At 41.0% G+C, this 19,268-nt stretch overlaps 1 protein-coding gene across 2 annotated transcripts in view; it reads left to right on the top strand.

Moving 5' to 3' along the window:
- Positions 1–19,268, top strand: part of MALRD1 (MAM and LDL receptor class A domain containing 1) — a 228,651-nt gene that overhangs the window by 74,884 nt on the left and 134,499 nt on the right. For both annotated transcript variants that reach the window (XM_080974345.1, XM_080974346.1), the window contains 5 exons: positions 6,305–6,461; positions 8,283–8,393; positions 9,409–9,622; positions 15,825–16,072; positions 16,959–17,247. In XM_080974345.1, the coding sequence (XP_080830471.1) occupies positions 6,305–6,461; positions 8,283–8,393; positions 9,409–9,622; positions 15,825–16,072; positions 16,959–17,247 (1,019 nt within the window). The remainder of the gene's footprint in view (positions 1–6,304; positions 6,462–8,282; positions 8,394–9,408; positions 9,623–15,824; positions 16,073–16,958; positions 17,248–19,268) is intronic.

Raw genomic sequence — 19,268 nt, 5'->3', positions numbered from 1 at the left:
AACACCAGGCAGGCCCCACAAATAACCCGGAGATGCATTTTAAACAAAAGGACACATTCTACTCATGTAAAAACACACTAATTCCCGAACCGTTTGTGGGCCCGATTTAGAAGGCGATTGGGCCGGATCCGGCCCCCGGGCTTTAGTTTGCCTACCCATGCAGTAAGCTATAACATATGGATTATCATCACCAGGAATGAGTAGTGTGCTGGATAGGGATGGATGAATCAGTCAAATCTGGATTTTCTGTCTCTCGAATCATAAATTCAGGTCACCTTATTTCCACATCCGTTTACAAAACTTCTGTGCACAGCACTGAATTGCTCCCACTGCGCCTCTCACTTTTCCAAGCTGGGAGTGACGAAGTACAAGTCTTGGCTTAGCATGGTGTGCACACCCACACTTATGGTTTCTTCCAAACAAACCACATTAATTATGGCAAGATCAAACCTTTGCTTAGCATAAAGGTTTGTTTGGAAAACAATGCACTGGTTTGCATGCCATGGTTAACCAGCTTGATGAAGAGAGAAGCAGAATGATGCAGGCATATGCACTAGACTAGCACATTGCTCTTTATTGATATTCTATTGCTTATGGTTTAGCATGATGTGCAATTGCAGCCACTCCCTGAGTGCAGGGTTATGGCTAGTTTGTTTGGTTTACAATTCTTAGAAACAAAAACACTTTTCTACAGAAGGCTCCTCAAAATGGCTTGCAGCGGGGGTGGGGGGAACAGGGACAATCTTAAAACATTCCTGAAAGCATAAGATTGCAAAGAACAGCAAAAATAATATGGTAACACCAAAAATTCACAGATGAGGATAGAAACCCAAACAGCTTGTTAGAAAGCTCATGGGTCTTTGGTCAAGCATTGTACACCCTCAGCAGCACGGCAGGAAATCATTGTGCCAGCGACCACACTTCTTACAGCATTGGGACATGGTGTAGGATGTCCAATATTGTGCTTGATGTTTATTTATTTAGTAGACTTGTTAGTTGCTTGCCACCCAAAGGTCTCCAAGCAACTTACAACGCATTTAAAACCAAGACATAAATGCAGTATAAATACACGCATGCATTTATAAATATATGTGGATAGCAGTTCTTGGGTTGGTTCAAATAAGACAAGGTGATTGTTTAAATATCCCATTCCCAGACTATATAGAGAGCTAGAAGGTATCCCACACTGCAGTAAATAGCATGAAGCAGCTATTGCATTGCACCCAGAGGCTTCTGAATCAGAACACAAGGTTGCCCAAAAAACACTGTATGTAAGATGCAGGGAAAACAAATCCAGCACATACCAAACCAAGTCTGTGCTCTCAAATTAGCTGAAGGTAAAAATGAGTAGAAAAATAATGCATTCTTTCTTCTTCAACTAGGCCTTGAGCTGACTAACATCCCATACCCTTTTAAATGTGTTGTGGGAGTGGGAGATTCTTGGTTTGTTTTTGTTCTGTAGTTTGTGTTTTTTATATTGTATTTTTACCACCCTGAGATCTATGGATGAAGGGCAATATACAAATTTAATAAACAAATATTACTTTTCTGCTATTAGAATAAGTTCACTGGCTGGTTAGTGACCACCGTGGAAAACAGGATGCTAGAAACTCTGAACCTGAGAGATTAAAAAATGGGAAGCTTAGGAGGAGAAGCAGAAGAATGGAATGGGAAAACAGCATGTCTGACTTTAAAAGTAGCATGGCACAATGGAATTTTGTTGCATGCCCCAGTGGCTATATTTAATCATCAAAAAGACAAGACAAGGTTTCAGCTTAGACACCCATGCTAGCCCTGGCCTTCACATAGGACCAGATACAAGCTGACATTTGGATAACAACCCAGATACTTTTGTAATTGCACAGGACCTTTTTCTTCTTTTGCAGTTGACTTTGAGGAAGCCCAGCTTGCACATGTGAAATCATTCCTCCTTGCCCTTGCCAAGGATGTTTTTAAAGGTGGACAACTGCATTTCAAAAACATTCATGTGCTATCTGGAGAGAGAATTCCATTTTTTCTCCAAGGCCTGAAATGGTGTGGCTATGGTGCACAATGAAATCTGCTTTCCTAATAATTTTGAGAGAAGCCACGTGGTGACTGTGCTCAGCAAATGAGAAGGGAAAGCGTGTTTATTGTGCAATAAACTGGTAATGTGGAAAATCCTCCAGGCACTTCAATGAAACCATTGCCGCAAAGTATGCTTCAGAGTTGGGTTTTATATGTATAGCCTGTAACAGAATAACTTGCCTTTTAAAAACAATTCATACTTGACAGATTATATTGGTTTTTCTGAATATTTGAACTGTAATAGGAATCTACATCTGCATTTACTTACTTCTCAACTGCTGCACACGGAAGTACTGAACAGAATTGGTAAACTGTGCTGAGAGCTGAACTTTCATAGAAATTATAACCTTCCAAAATGGCTTTTACCTTTTTTAAAACTGTTTTTTAATAGTCTGGTTGAAAAATACTGAATTGCATGACAAAGCAAATGTACTTATAATATAGACTTTGAAAACTTTAGATGTTCAGAATCTTGAGCTCCCTTCTTTGCCCAAGTAAGGAAAGAATTATGGGGATAAACAGTGAATCAAATGGTTGCAACAAAGCAAGGTCAAAATTGTACAGTTTATAGCATTCTTTCATAGGATCATTGAAGCGCATTAAAATACTCTATGAGAGAACTCAGGAGACAGGGTAAAGAAATCTCACAGTATTGTATCTCTGCGTCTTCTCTCGTAAGCATTACTGTCATGAGAAAAGAGAGAATATGCTTAACGCCCACTTAGCAATTCAGGAGGAATTTTCCCAAGGGCAAAACAGCAGCAAGCATCATTTAAAAATAAAATAAAGACAACAACGGAAGACACAGATGGGTGAAATGTATCTTTTTTCTCTGTTGGTGAGCATGCAAACCTACATTTTGTATCCTCATAACCTGCAAAAATATTTGAAGTTAAATATTATTGATTGGTACTTGGAAATATTTCCATACAGATCTATTTATTTATTTAACACACATATATGCCATTCTTCGGTTAAATGAATTTCTTAGGGTAGCAATAATATCAGGTTAACACTAACAATAGGTAAATAGCATTGTATTAACACAGCAACAAAGTAACAGTGCAGCACATAAAAACACAATATAAACAGGGGGGAAACCAGTAAGATATTAGCAGATTAAAAACAGGGGCTATACTAGAAGTCTTGTCAAATGAAAATGTTTCTGCCTGGCATCATTTCCCCTCAGCCCCATAAATCAAATTTGGCACTAAACCAAATGGGAAGGGCATTCCAAATTGGAAGCTATAATTGAGAAGGTCCTTTCTCTGGTTACCACCTGTTTAGGAAGACGGAACTGAGAGAAAATCTGTGAGGACCATAGCATTTGGACAGGACCGTGTGCAATACATACATTCACATGCATGTATTATACACATAGCCACGTAAACTAGAGAAATATGCTCACTGGATTGGATAAAAAGATTCTTGGTGTACTGATAAGCAGACCAATAAGCAGTAAGCAATAATTGTTGGGGATCTCTTTACCACTAAGACTGACTTAAGAGTTGCCTTCATTTTAGATTATTACTTTGTGAAACTTCACCCAAAATTGGTACCCACGTTATAAGTGGCAAAAAAATGAGTGGGACATTTAATTATTTTTCAGAAGGAATTATTTTGAGCTGTGTTGAGTGTGGGTTTGTGCATGCTTACCATTGGTAACTGAGCAGCAGATTCTTTTAAAACATTTCCCACTCTTCCAGTGTAACACCAGAGCCCCTTAAGGTAGTCAATAGCTACCTGCTAGAATTGCTATTCCAGAATTCCCCCGGAACAATGTTACATCAAGATGTAACATCAAGGGGCTTTTTTTGGGGGTGGGGGTGGGGGTATGGTGATCCCTGTCCAACTGCTAATAGTAAATATTATTATTATCCATTATCATTATCATCATCATCACCCTTTTGGCATCCCTTTTGGTATTCCTAGCAAACTTAGCTGAAAGTTTGAAATGCTGAACTCTGGACGCACCCATAGCCTATCCAGGCATGGCAAAACTTGGCCCTCCAGATGTTTTGGGACTACAGTTCCCACCACCCCTGACCACTGGTCCCATTAGCTAGGGATGATGGGAGTTGTAGTCCCAAAACATCTGGAGGGCCAAGTTTGGCCATGCCTGCCTATACATTTGGACCACTGTGTTTGTTTATTTTAATTGTTTGTATCCCACTCTTCCTGCCTAAGGAGATTAGAGTGGCATACACTAAAAACAGTCAAGTTATATAAATAAGCAACAACAGCACAGAACCATACTTAAGGCAAAATTTATAGGACTCAAAAGCCTGATTAAAAATAACCCTTTAAACGGTCCTTCTAAATGCAAGCTATGAATGAACCTTGCACCATTAACACATTGTTGTATTGCTGCTGCCTTTCTTTCGCAACAGTTGACGTTGTCTGCTTTCTCAAGGTAAAGAATGTTTTCTCCATATTGTGGTCAGCATAGTGATTCATTGTCTTCACTCCCCGCTTCTTCCTGTTTCCACATGCAAAAGGAAGATCCTGGAGAAGATTGGTGGGAGAGGGCACATTGCAGAGCCAGCCCTCTAGGTAGCAAAGCTTCTGGAGCACTGAGAAATATTGGGAATGTCTGGAGGTGGGCGGTGATTGAGACCTGGCGCAGCAGCCCCTCAAACCCCCAGAGGGCAGAATGACTTTACCATGGTGGCTGGCCTATCAGGGGTAAACTGAGGGGTGGAGTCTGGGTGGTGGACCAGGGTGGAAAAGTATTCATTCTGGTTTACCTCTGGGAAATAAAGGCCAACTGCTCCTGAGCATGGAATCCACTCCTGCCCTTCACCCTAGCCCATTTCTCCCAAAGCATTGATTGCAGTAGTATTATAGTTGCATCAGACTTAATTTCTTATAGACTAAATATACCTAAGTATTAAGGTTGCAAATTATCCTCTACATACTTAACCTGGGAGTGAAATTTGTTGAATGTAGTGTTGCTTAAAGGTAAAGGTAAAGGGACCCCTGACCATTAGGTCCAGTCGTGGCTGACTCTGGGGTTGCAGCGCTCATCTCGCTTTATTGGCCGAGGGAGCCGCTGTACCGCTTCTGGGTCATGTGGCCAGCATGACTAAGCCGCTTCTGGCAAACCAGAGCAGCGCACAGAAATGTGGTTTACCTTCCCACTGGAGCGGTACCTGTTTATCTACTTGCACTTTGACGTGCTTTCGAACTGCTAGGTTGGCAGGAGCAGGGACCGAGCAACAGGAGCTCACCCTGTCGTGGGGATTTGAACCGCCGACCTTCTGATTGGCAAGTCCTAGGCTCTGTGGCCACCCGCGTGGGTAAGTGTTGCTTACCTCTGAGTGAATTTGCCTAGGATTGCACTGCCACAGTCATCTTTGCCATTAAAAATTGCATATCTTACAGAATAATCTGAGTTACATCTATGGAGAATGTAGCCATTGTTTACCATTGCCTTTTCTTCTTCTGTCGTAATGGCACCTTAAAATTTTCATATTTTACAGTCCTGTTGAAAATATGCACCTCCCTCACTGCTATTTTTCTTTTTACGGACCTGATGATCTTCCCAATAACATGTTAAGCATCTTGTGACGTCTGGCCCTCAGCTGAGGTGTGGCATGGAATCTTTGGTTAATAATAATGATAATTAAAAACATTTGGAATCCTCATGGTTGTAGAGTGAAACGTGTTTTGCATTCAATGTGTTTTTTGCTGAACTGAATGGAGAGCCTGTGCGGACACAGCAGGCAGCATCTTGAGGCAACACAGAGGCACTTCAGGCTCTGGATAGAACTGTCATTGGAATGGCAGAGGAGAGGTGCTGCCTTAGGCAGGCAACTAACCACACCAGCTCCTTAAGCAGGACCCATCTTAGGGAAAGGGCCATAGCTTAGTGACAGAGAATCTGTTTTGTATACAGAAGGTTCCAGTTCAATCCCTGGCATCTCCTGAGATGAGACTTTCCTGAAACCCTGGAGAGCCACTGCCAGTTCATGCAGACAACACTCAGGCTGGATCTAGGCACATCAAAAAAATGGATCCACATGGAGTCTCAGGATTTTTGCATTGGGCTACCCCCAAACTCACATATCATGTCTGTGGCCACAGCATGAACCACAGAAATCATACACCCACTGTTTCGTTCAGAATTTTTTTCTTGTTTTCCTCCTTTAAAAACTAGGTGCGTCTTATGGTCAGGTGCCTCTTATGGAGCGAAAAATACGGAATTCATTTGATTTGTGAATTTCTCTCTTTACAGGGCGACTAAAGAAGGCTGGTATCTCTATGCAGACAGTTCCAATGGAGAATTTGGACATACTGCTGACATTACCACTCCAGTAATTTCTCAGACTGGACCGAAGTGCAAGCTGGTGTTTTGGAACTATATGAATGGGGCAACAGTGGGTTCACTGAAGGTACTAAAAAGACAGTTTATAGACTAAAAAAAGAAAGAAAAATAATATTCACAACCTGCATGATGATGATGATGATTACAATGATGATTACATTTATATCCCACCTTCCCTTCAGGAAGCTCGAGATAGCATACATAGCTCTGAGATTACATCCACAAGCTCCTTTAGTACCCTCGGGTGCAGCTCCTCAGGCCCTGGAGAGCTGAATTCATTTAAAGTAGCTAGGTGTTTCCTTGCCACCTTTCTTCCTGTCTTGGGCTTCAGCTCCCTTCTTATATCATTTATTCTGTTATCACCCCCTGAACTGTCTCTATGGCAGCTAGTCATTGTTTAAGAACTGAGTTTGCTCCCCCCCCCCCCTTTTGCTTCCCTGTTCCTTTCCCCTGTTGTGTCATTGATGGTGTGTGTGTGGGGGGGGAGAATTGTAAGCCTGCAAGAGGGACTGTTTCAATTGATCATACGTAAGCTGCTCTGGGAGCCTTTTTTGGCTGAAGAGTGGGGTACAAATGTTCTAATTAAATAAAAGAAATAATGTTGATATGTGAGACTTCTCTGTCAATGAAAACTGTTCCATTTAAAGGGAATAGCTATTTCATTTTGCCATGTTATGTGCAACTGGGAGATGATTTTTCTTCTATTAAAATGAAAAGCCTCTCTAGATAGTCCTGGAGCTAAAACTGCAGATCATTAACCTGGTGATAAATCCTGGAGAGGAAAAGTGTTTTGGGGAGCTGATGATGTACAGTTCTGTCACTGCTGTCTAGAATCACAATTTGACATACATCACCATACTTCCATCTCCTGATGTTGTCAGTTTGACTCAGTTAAGACACTTTAGCTTCAGTGAAGCATGTTTAGGGCAGTTGACTCCTGGGAGCAACCCGTCACAATTCAATGAATATTTACTGAGGCAGGAAGCGAGGAGGACACCTCATGCACCTTCTGAAGTTCAAACTAAACAAGAGCTCTGGAACTTGATTGCAAAAGTTTTTTAATGCAAACAACTGGATGTTTAATGTACTGCGAAACTAAAATGAGTTTTGAAACTGAATACAATCATGGGGTAATAGCAATTTTAACTGTTCTTGGTATTAGGATTGCTTTTCTTATTTCTTCGGCATACCAAAGACAAGTGTCATCACTTGCTATTCAAACCAGTTGAAGTGGAAATGATCAAGCGTTGTTTACACAATCAAAATTTAAAACTTGTTATTCTGGGGCCCTTATCCTCTCCCTTACGTGTTAATCGCCAGCCCTTTTCAGGCATTATTCCCTCCTTGCCCTTCCTTGCCCCGCTAATAACATTGTGCAAGGGCAAGCATGGGGATGTTCTCTAGTGCCCCATGTCATGCCCCCACCGGAGGAGTGCTCAGTTGCAGAAAAGGACCCATCGCCAAATTTTGTTGTGAATACTGGATCCACATTCAAAAGACCAATTCTGACCAGGAGTTCAGTGACTGGGTCAGAAACATTGGCCTTGCTCATGTGGTTCTGGTATTATTCAGACACATTCTGCAGATCTTACTAGAAGGAAGCCATTCCCTGCTAGCACTACATGTGACTGCAGGCTAATGCTTTGAATGTGTAAATAAATCAAAGGCTGGTGTGAATTAAGAGGCTGCTATCCCAGATTCTGTTAAAAAAAAAAAGTCATTCACCATAAACATACTGCATGTTCAGAGATTTGTAGAATAGTTATTATAACTATTTCTTTTCATGTAAAAATGAAACGCGGAGCTAAACTGCAGCTGTTAAAAGACTGCCTTACGATTTGCAAAACACGAGTTGCTCATTTCACTGTAGATGTTGTTCGATTTTTAGGTGCTCAGAAAAGAGGGAAACATGTCTTTTGAACTTTGGTCACAGAGTGGCCCCCAGGGTCCTCAGTGGAACAGAGCTGAAGTGCATTTAGGTGTTCAATCTTATTTTCAGGTATGTGCAATTTTGTTTGCCTTCTTCCCTTTCCTATTTCAAGCTATTTAATGTTTCTGTTGTTCTGCGCTCGTAATGTCAGCCTTAAGACATCATTGCATTTTGAAGCAATCAAAATCAAAATGATGCCTCTGCTGTAGAATGAAGTTCATTCATTAATGGCACATAGAAGCAGAAATTGAAGGCAGGATGTTTCTTAGAGAATCTGTTACTTGAACTGACTGCTTTATTGTTGCTTTATGGCCGAGATAAGGAACCAGTGACCCTCCAGATGTTGTCGGATACAATCAACCCCAGCCAGCATGACCAGTGGTCATGGATGATGGACATTGTAGTTCTACAATATATTCAGGGTCACAGATTCCCAATCCCTGCTTTATGATGTCAAAACCTTACCACAGTTGGCAGCATCACAGTCTTTGGAAAACAGAATAATTTGGCAACAGATTTTCAAGACTCTTTAATTTTTTTTGGTCCCAATTGTATTTCTATTTGTCTGTATATGTTTGCTTGTTTTGTATTAGAAAGTAATGGTGATTCTGCATCGTAACAATCTTCCCTGTTCCCTTTTCTGGCAGTAAAATATGAACAATGTTAACTTTGGAAGTGTTCACTCTCTACCAGCTATCTCCTTTGTGTTTATCATATAGCATTTTTACCAGTAGTGGCACTTGTGATAGATGGAGCTGCCCTCCTTTTCCAGCATTGCTGCTGCTTACCTGGATGGTTTGGAGTGGTCAAGTCAGGGCCATGTGGGTTCCCTGGCAGGACCAATGGCTTGGCAGCAGCAATCCCACTACTGTACCTGTCCAGCCCTGAACTCTCCACCACTCTTCCCCTCCATATCTCCATACTGGTAAGCATTAGTAATACTGTTGTCGGGAGAGAAGCTCTACCCCACTGATGCTACTGATGCTCACCACTATCATATGGATCGGAACATTGTCTATTTACTAGAGGTGCATGCTTGTATCAGAATGTGGCTATTTATATTTCTATTTTCTCCACTTCACAGGTTATCTTCAGGGCGAAAAGGGGCATCAGTTATGTGGGAGATGTGGCAGTGGATGATATTTCATTTCAGGAGTGTTCCCCCTTACTGATCCCAGACAGACACTGTACTTCTGATGAATTTACCTGTGCCAACAAATACTGCCTCCCAAAGGATAACCTTTGCGATTTTGTGAATGACTGTGCAGATAACTCAGATGAGAATCAAAGCATTTGCAGTGAGTACGGCTGTTCCTTGCTTTAATGAGCAGAAGTTATCAAGTCTCTAGTGAATTATTTATATAGTAGCACTGCTGCCAGTTCATTAGTGGTTCCGAAATGTAAATGAAAAGCAAAATTAATGATTTTGAAATTCTTGTTATACTGGAGTCTGCCTCACATACACCCACATGTTCATACGAACAGATGTCCCCACTGAAGAGTTTGCCAACTTCCTGGGACAAAATCCCAAGGACTCCTGCATCACCCAAGTAAATGATTTGGCAAGAGGCAGCTGCCTAAACCTTGGGATTTAGGCACCCAGGAGGTTGGCACCTCTTAGCTGTTTGTATGAACATGTGGGTGCATGTGATTCCAGTCAATATTAGTGATAGTGTCCAAGGCACCTGGAAGTTGTATTAACCAAATTAAATAATGTGCTTCAGGCAATGGTGTGATTGTTATCTTAATTAATGTAAAATAAGAAAAAATGACTTGTTATTTAGTGTACTGGTAGGATGCTGCTCAGCTTGCAATAAGACACAGGGGCGCACTGGGCTATTACAATAGCATTTTGGTTTTACTACAGTTGCAAAATAAAATGTGGAACCAGCCCTACACATACTTTTCTAGAGAATTGGGTTCCAGTGCAATGAAAACACATCTGATCCTCATTTGTTACCTGGACACTGAGAGGGGTGAGCTTTGGCAGCATCAAGCAGGGTCCTCAGATAACTATGTGGAAATAGATGTTGTTGCCCCAGCACTGCTGCTGTTACTCTGTCATCTAGTGTTGTTATGTTACTTCAGCATCACCAAATGCTTCCCTGTTGCTTTCCTGGGTGGAGAAAGAGTGGGTGTATGTTAACAGTGTCATGTGCAAGTGAGGGCCTGTGTACCCAGGTCTTTCTATCACAATCTCCAACATATGCCCTTTGACTTTCTTGCTGCTACTCACCTTGCGGTCCACAGAGACAAACAAATCCCAAACTTGCTGTCGTATTTTCGCCAGTAACTTTCTTTCAGCGAGTTGATGTCATGTTGATGCTGCTGCAATCTAAGTCTTGAACCAGGTAACCATATTTTAAAATACAAAAAAGTGAAAATGAGGTTATATATTCATAGAAATTTATTCTGAGCAGAAGCAAGCTAATAAACTATTTATTGCATCTTAAACTTGACCATAAGCTGCTTCCAGCTAGTTAAAACGGAAATTAAATTGTACATTGCTACATATTCACTCCAGTGGCCAAGATTTAAATGAGCAAAGGGCTTTGATTCATGTATTTTTAAAACAACTTTTAAAAGATAAAAATTCAAAAAAAAAGAGAAAGTAGTTAATATCCCTAGGACATTAATCCGCGTTCAGTGTTAAAACATATGAAAGGATGATCAAGCAACAGTGGTCACAGTTGACAGGACAAATCCCACAAAATAATGTGTTCTCTCCAGACCAAAAGGGGATACAGAAGATGCACACTGTCGACCAAGCCCTGTTCTATGCCCAATAACCACAGGACACCTTTGCCTGGCGGTGCTGTGGCCCATAGATTGCAGCAAAATATTGGGCAAGGCTTTCCCCAGTATCTTCTCTGTGTGATGGGCTCATGGGAAAAAGCTTTCCAATGAGCCCTTGTTGAAGAGGGGAGGGGAAAGCCTATATAAGGCTGCTTCCCCTGGATATCACAGCCATTTTGTTTGAGAGGTTTCCACATGCCCACCCTCGCATTCACTGAGCAATTTTGGGTTGTTGGTTGACATGGCAGGAAATATTTTTTCCCCCTCTCTCAACCTGATTGGCACTTGGGTGGGGTTTTATCACCTTTTCCTCAGGGAAATTATGGCTTTCCTTTGTTAGGCAGAAGAACATTTTATGAGGGTGGAAATGCCATTGATCAGGATCAACATAGTATAGAGGGCACTCCATAAGAGGCCTGAGGGGAGGATTGACCACAACAAACCCAAGCGTGGGTTCAGTACCTGCCTGGTTGGAATCTGCACCCTGGTCCCCCAGTGAGACCTTGCTTGCTTGGCTTGCACCATGACAAGGTTCAACACTGGCTGACTCCCGTCATATAGGTTTGGGGCGATCCAAACCCAGTGGATCCATTCCATCAACATGGGGCTTGTGGAATGATGAACTGATCCGGGGACCCAATGCCATGCCAACCCTTGCCCTGCCTGCTGCTGTCAATAAAGATTTGGCCGGATTTTATCCCGTCACCGTTATAGTCTGATCATTTTGCTACTCTCATGGGTCACATAATGCGCCTGCCTGGGCAATTGCATACCTACCCAGCAAATTGCAATTTGGTGCTCTCAAATTTGCAAGAAAACAAAGCAAAATGATGCCAACACATTTAAAAAGATTTGGGAATGAATCCTAGAAATATTTCCCAATATAACAAGAAAGGTTTCATGTTGAACACTGCATCTTATGCATCCAAATATCTTATTTCATTTTAACAAGGAATGCTAATTTAAAAATTTAAGTACAGGTAACAAAAAAGGGAAAACTCCACATTGCAATATGGCAAAAATCACATGTTGCAGTCCTTAGTTACATTATGGGTGAGCTTGAGTAAAGCCTGTGCTTAAATAAAATTCTGTTATCCTGGAATTGCAGAGGCAAAAGAAGGAAAATTTCGACCTCTGCCACTGGCTAGGACACTAAGGTGTACCAGATGGTTTTTCCTCCTGTCTTTCAGCAGGAGACCAACTTGGTCCCATCTTAACTCTTTGCAATAGATTTTTGTATTTTTCAAGGGGATTTGTCCCATTCCAGTGACTATTTTGCTGTTATTCCTAACCTAACATTAGATCCTATCTCCCCCTACATGCCCCATTAATTTATCTTGATGATAATAAGAATGTCTAAGGAAAAAAATGGACACAGTGGAACAATTCCTCAGCAGATAAAAATGTAATTAAGTTTAGAATATAATCTATTGTTGAAGTCAGGTCTTTTTTGACATAAGATAATCAGGTAGCTATGCTCACTTCATTTCCAAGAGGAATATCATTGTTCAAAGTGTGCCAAATGATAATGCCGTCTTAGCTGTGATAATCTACTATCACAAAGCACTGCTTGGGATGGACCTGGTTACACGGTGATCTCACCCTCCAGAGAAGTGCATGACAAAGAGAATGCATTTCTTGATTTAAAAAAAAAAAAAATTAAAATGAGAATGTAGTCTGTACTGTCTCTTGACAACAAATCACGCTTGAGATTTATGAAACCGTGTTTTGACAATGCTGAAAGTGGACCAGCTGTGATGAACGTCTAATGTTTGGATTGAGTTTTGTTTAGTTTTTTGTTTGAAGTTCAGTATCAGTCTCTTAAAGCTGACATAATCATTGCATTTGGGAGCTGCAGTGGCTATGTGGTGGTTCACTCTTTGTTGTTTGCATCAAGCCCTGATTCTTTAAATCAGCAGGGCCCAGGAAGACCAGCAGTAAGAAGTCTTTTTGATGGAAGTGTTGGCATAATACTTGGTATTTGTTTTGGAAACTTTACTTGTTTTGGAGTTTGGGCCCAATACAGAGGAAGGGCAGTCTCAGTGAGATGTATTTATTATGGCTGCAAATTCAAACATGCACCAGGTTTTATTATTACCTATTGCATTTTATTCCACTCTTCCAAGGAGCTTAGGACAACATACAAGGCTCTTTCATACCCATTTTAGTCTTACAACTTCCCTAAGACATACGGTAGGTTAGGCTGAGAGTTATGCATGTACCAAAGAACAGCCAGTGAGCTTGTGGAGTTGAACCCAAGACTTCCTGGTCCTAGTCTAACCACTGCACCTTAGTTTCTCAACATATGAAATACCAGCTTTATTTCTAGTACCATCAATTTCAGGTTGCATTCCATGAAATAAAATGGGAGGTTTGAGGATTAGAGTAAGGTAAAGGTAAAGGTACCCCTGCCCGTACGGGCCAGTCTTGCCAGACTCTAGGGTTGTGCGCTCATCTCACTCTATAGGCCGGGAGCCAGCGCTGTCCGCAGACACTTCCGGGTCACGTGGCCAGCATGACAAGCTGCATCTGGTGAGCCAGCGCAGCACACGGAACGCCGTTTACCTTCCCGCTGGTAAGCGGTCCCTATTTATCTACTTGCACCCGGGGGTACTTTCGAACTGCTAGGTTGGCAGGCGTTGGGACCGAACGATGGGAGCGCACCCCGCCGCGGGGATTCGAACCGCTGACCATGCAATCGGCAAGTCCTAGGCGCTGAGGTTTTACCCACAGCGCCACCCGCGTCCCACAGGATTAGTGTAGAGGATCTTTAAATGGTAAGAAAATGAAAAGCCTTTTCTTAGTCTGCTTAGGTGAGCTGCAGCAAGTTTGATTAGTTTCCTTAAAATGTGTTGAGAAGCACCCATGTATATGTGAGGTTGGATGGTCATTTGTCATGGATGCTTTAGTTAAGATTCCTGCATTGCAGGGAGTTGGACTACATGGTCCTTAGGGTCCCTTCCAATGACTGTTCTAGGATTCTCTGCCTCTTGTGCAGCTGTCCTTTTTTAGTTGATGATGGCTCGTTCCATTATAGAGGTTCACACTTAATGCAGCAGTTATCAAGTGACAAGCACATATATGTGAGGCAATCCATCCTTGTTTCCCAATGAAACCTCAATACTGTTGGGGGGGAATATCCATTTTAAAGTAGCTCTAGTGCCTCTTTTTAAAAAGACCATACAACTTTCTTTTACACAAAAATATTGGGGGAAACATACATTGTGAAACTTTAATTTGCCTTCTGCAATTCTCCAAAGCCCTTTCCTCATTAATTTAGCTAGCTAAAATAATACTTCAGCATAAGTTTAGATTCCCCTGGTTGTAAGATGGAAGTACCACTTACTGTCAACCAGAGTGGGCAGTCCAATGCAGCTGCAGTGGTGCCTGGTTGTTTTCTGGCTTTAGCATGGGATGACATCACTTCCTCCTCCACTGGCTGCACCGGCTGCTGGAGCTCTCCCATGGTTGCAGCCAGTCATGGACAAGCCTCTCATTGTCCTGCCCTTCATTTCGCTCTGTGTTCTGGGAGACCAGGGCAGAAGGAATCTGGTCACAGCAGGAGGGGGAGACTCTCTGGATTCTTCAGCAGCCTGCCTCATCTCTCTCTCCTGCCACCTTTCCTCTCCTGCCTCTGAGTCTAGATTGCCCTCTGCCACAGCCTCTTCCTGCTCACTAAACCCTGTTACTTCTGCAGCTTCTGACACCTCCTCCTTCCATTCTGCCCCCTCTTCTCCCTCTGAACATGCATCACCATCCCACCACAAATCCCCTGCTTCTGAGCCTTCTTCCCCTGGGGGTTGGGTCTGCATCCAGCCAGTCCATGACAGCAGACAGGCTGGTTGATACAGGATACACACCCAATGCCTACACCAAACCCTGATGACATCTCTTATAAATAAACTTGTGGCCTGTTTAATCCCAGATGGTTGTTCTGTGCTTATTTCAACTTCCCACCACCTGCAGCATCATTGTGCCTGGACTCGCAAATTGTACCTTCTCTTTGAATATAAAAGAACATATCTAGTCAAGTTGTTTTTTGCTCTTTTTTTAATTATCTCTTTTTATACTGAAGCAACCTTAAGTCCAAATATAACTAATTTCACAGGTAATTTCCATATGAAATAAGCTGCATCCTGCTGTTTCTTTTAATAGTTGAGCTTGTTCTCTGATGGTCCAATTCCTGTATCTAGTATAATTCTGTATGTTACTAAAATATATAAAAAGTTTGTTCTCTTTTGCCTGTCTAGAAGAATTGATTTGTTACGATCTTTGAATCTTAAAACTTAGAAACTTAAAACAATAGGTTTAACAATTAAAAATTTAAAGCTTTCTGTTTTTCTCAAAATATTATGAAATAAATATCTAAAGTACCGGATATTTTTGGTTTACCCATATTGCCTCTTATAAACATTCATTTGTGAATTGCACTTAGATACCTATTGGGTAAAATAAGCCTGAATTAAACAAAAGGCTGTTTGCTAATCTAAATTCCTTTTAAAATAATGTCATTATCACCATCAGCCTTTGCATGATGGTGCATCAGCCACCTGTTAAAAAGCCTTTCATTAGTTAAATGAGACTCCCTCCATTTTGAGGATAAAGGCAGAATATGTTTGTTATTATGGTGCTAATTTCAGCATTTTGCATTCTTTTTCAATTTTAGACACTTTGAATTTTGTTGGGTTTTTTTTGTTTTGTTAGGTATGTCCATTGGGCGCTGTGATTTTGAGTTTGATCTCTGTGATTGGGAACAAGATCAGAATGATGACTTTGACTGGAATCTCAGAATTGGAGGAATCCCAAGAGCAGGCACTGGGCCAGTAGCTGATCATACCTTGCAAGAACCATCTGGTCATTACATCTTCATAAAAAACTCCTTCCCTCAGTTGCCAGGGCAAGAGGCCAGAATTACTAGTGTGACTGTAAGCAGAAAGAGCAGAAATTGCAAGGTATGTGAAGGAATGTCTAGCAGGAACAGTAGAAGTTAATTACTAATTGCAAGAATCAAACATCACTTAAGCATCCCTTAGAGAAAATATTTGGTTTTATAGGTATCACCTTGTTCCTTTAATTAGCCGAGTGCTATTGTAAAGCAGTATTATGTTGCTTTCAGTGTAGAACCTCCAAAAAGGGAAATAGGTTCTGTTGAAAACTTCATTTGTTCTGAATGAAATACATTGCTTAAGTGACATTAGTGTTTGGATCTTGGCTGCTGGGTGTAGAAAACATCTTATGATAAAAATGTACAGAAAAATTTGTGTGCCTCTGATAAGCTATTAAGCAAGGATAAACAAATATTTGAATAAAAAAGATTATTGCAGTTAAAATGTCAGTTGGATTCCACCCCCAAACATTTGATAGTGGGAAATAAACATTTATTTTTCAAAGGAAGTTATTTATTTATTAGGTTTCTAAGGTGCCCTACTGTGGAACTCTCAAGGCAGTTTAGAAGCATTTTAAAGCAACAAGAAACAATCAAAAACAACAAAGTTAACTCAAAACAACGAAAGGAAGACAGTGTATTTTATTACACTGGATCTAAAATGAGACTTCATGGGTGATACTGAACCAGTCTCCAAGAATTCAGTATCTCTATTAAGAAGTGCAACTGCTTCCTGCTCCCCTGCCCCACCACCTTCCCCTTAAAAGCTGGTCTTTACTGTAAAATCATTAATGGACTATAGATATTTAAATGGATAAATATTGCAAATCCACTGCACACTGACATATAGTCTGTTGGATTCTTTTCTCATGGAACCGTAAAACATGTTTTCACTATGAAGGGAGTATTATTTAAAGTCACTGCTCCATATTTACTCCTTCTCTTCATTTCAGGTAATATTCTACTATCACATGTATGGAGCTAACACTGGATCACTAACTGTCTACCAGGTGACAGCATCAAATCCCCCCCAAGTATTATTCAACCTCTCTGGAAATCAGGGGAATTTCTGGAAAAGAAAAGTGCTGCTATTAGAAGCCTATGAGGACTTCCAGATCACCTTTGAAGGGCGTGTTGGAAAAGGCTACAGATATATAGCCCTTGATGACATCGTGTTTACAAGGGAATGCTTGCCGTCATCAGGGTTCTTGCCAGATGAACCTGCAGCATCACCCCCAACAGGTAATTGCTTGAGAATGTCAAGAAAGATCTCTCTCCCCACTTCACTTTTATATTTCGGCAATATAGAAATCAGCACATTGATGGGATGTGGTCATTGAAAAAACATAAATATATTGAGTCGCTTTAAAGAGGGAGAATCTTTTTGAACTTCCCCATCACATATAAATGCTTGCAGGTTGCACAAACATTCCCCCTGTGTAGCAATGGATCTCTGAAGATCGCTGGATTACTTCAGACTTTTTTGAAATGTGTTAAATGAGGATGTTGCCCTAGTAATTGACAAAGTAATTCAAAATCTGCCGTGTGCAATGGAGCTGAGATGCAGGACACCTTTTAAAATGAGATCCTCTAAAATAAGAAATCACTTAAAATAAGGAGCTTGTTGTGGTTTTGTGCAGGAGAGAATTGTATCCAGTTACTCCAATTTGTTCTGGGTTGTTGTAGCCCATAGTTGAAGTCAAAGCCTTTAATTTATTGACTTCTCTTGACGGAACTATTTACTTTAGTACTGATGAATCTGTGCTTCAGGAGACAGAACAATCTTAGTTATATATACCCATATCAGTGCATAAGGTTGCTCTTGGGGGCATGTTCTTAAAGTCTTTTTTACAATTTTAAGTGCAAAAGTCAATTTTTAACAATGTTGCATTTATGGTTTAAAATGCCTATCAAAGTAGCTAAAGATACCACCATAGTTCCTGAGAACTGTGGGCAGAAAGAGGTTTGCACAAGGGGACTTTCCCATCCCCTCTTCCCTACTGTTGTTGTTGTTGTTTAGTCGTTTAGTCGTGTCCGACTCTTCGTGACCCCATGGACCAGAGCACGCCAGGCACTTCTGTCTTCTGCTGTCTCCCGCAGGTTGCCATATTTCAAAAAATAAAAACCAGGGCACCCGGGGCGTTGTTGAGCGCCTTTCATTAGGTGCTCCTACCTGATTCCCTTTCCCATTGAATCCTAGACCACATCCCCATACTAATACGGAACGTTCCCTGACCCTGAAGAGAAACATTATTTCCCTCCCAGCACAACCTAATATTTAAGTGAGTGTGCTTTAGAATCGGAGCCTGAAAGCAATAAAATTGATGGTGATTGTCAGACATATTTCTTGCAATTTACTGCCCCCTTTGACAAGGCATTTATTATTACAGGGAATTACTGAAGCCTGGAGATATGGGTGTGCTTGACAGGGAGGTGTATTATGTTCCATCTCCATTGGCCTTTTGTTTAGCATATGATACCGATATGGTGTTAAACTACACTGGGAATTAAGAAAATTTATTATTCTTGTTGTAGACATATTTTTTTTAAAGCGCCCTTGCTGCTGTGGAGACTCTGAACCAAAGTTCTGTGCTTTATTTTAAAAACAAAACAAAACCTTCTTGGCCACGTTCACCTGGCAGTTTGTAAGCAGTTGGGAGACTCTTGGGATGGCTGGAAATTCTAAATCAATTCTTTCGGACAGTGAAAGCTTTTCATTTCTTATCATCATGCCAGGGATGTTAAAGCCTTACAAACATTCATGGGGGACCCATTTCCTTTTATAGAATATCCAAGGTTTTAGTCATATGTGAGTGTGTGTATGAATATATATATATATATATTCTCTAAACACTTTCAGATTAAAACAATTGTGCAGGAAGCTCATTAATCACTTCTTTTGTCCCATTCTTGTTCACCTGCCACGATTTGGTACTCAAAAGTTTCAAGGTCAGTGCTTTTAATGCAACTTTTTGCTGGAATTGTGGAGATCCAGAGACAATGGGATTAGCTGCACTAAAGACTCATATCTCTTTGATCTTTATTATGCTGAGCACAGCATGTTATAGTACAGGAAACTGCACTGACAACAAAACTCAGCTTAAAAAAAAATAGTGCTCAGTTTTTTTCCAGCTCCCAGAAATAAAGTTTGCCAGCCATTCAGCACTGACTGAGTTCTTTATTTGAACAGTATAATGACAAGGTTGTGAATAATTAAGTTCAATAAATTGAGATGAACCCCAAGCTGAAACACCCTCCATCTG

This window comes from Podarcis pityusensis (assembly GCF_964106645.2).
Source record: "Podarcis pityusensis genome assembly, chromosome: 12".
In the NCBI taxonomy this organism is placed as follows: domain Eukaryota; kingdom Metazoa; phylum Chordata; class Lepidosauria; order Squamata; family Lacertidae; genus Podarcis; species Podarcis pityusensis.
The sequence above is the reverse complement of the archived record's forward strand: the minus strand, read 5'-3'. Positions and strand labels throughout refer to the sequence as shown.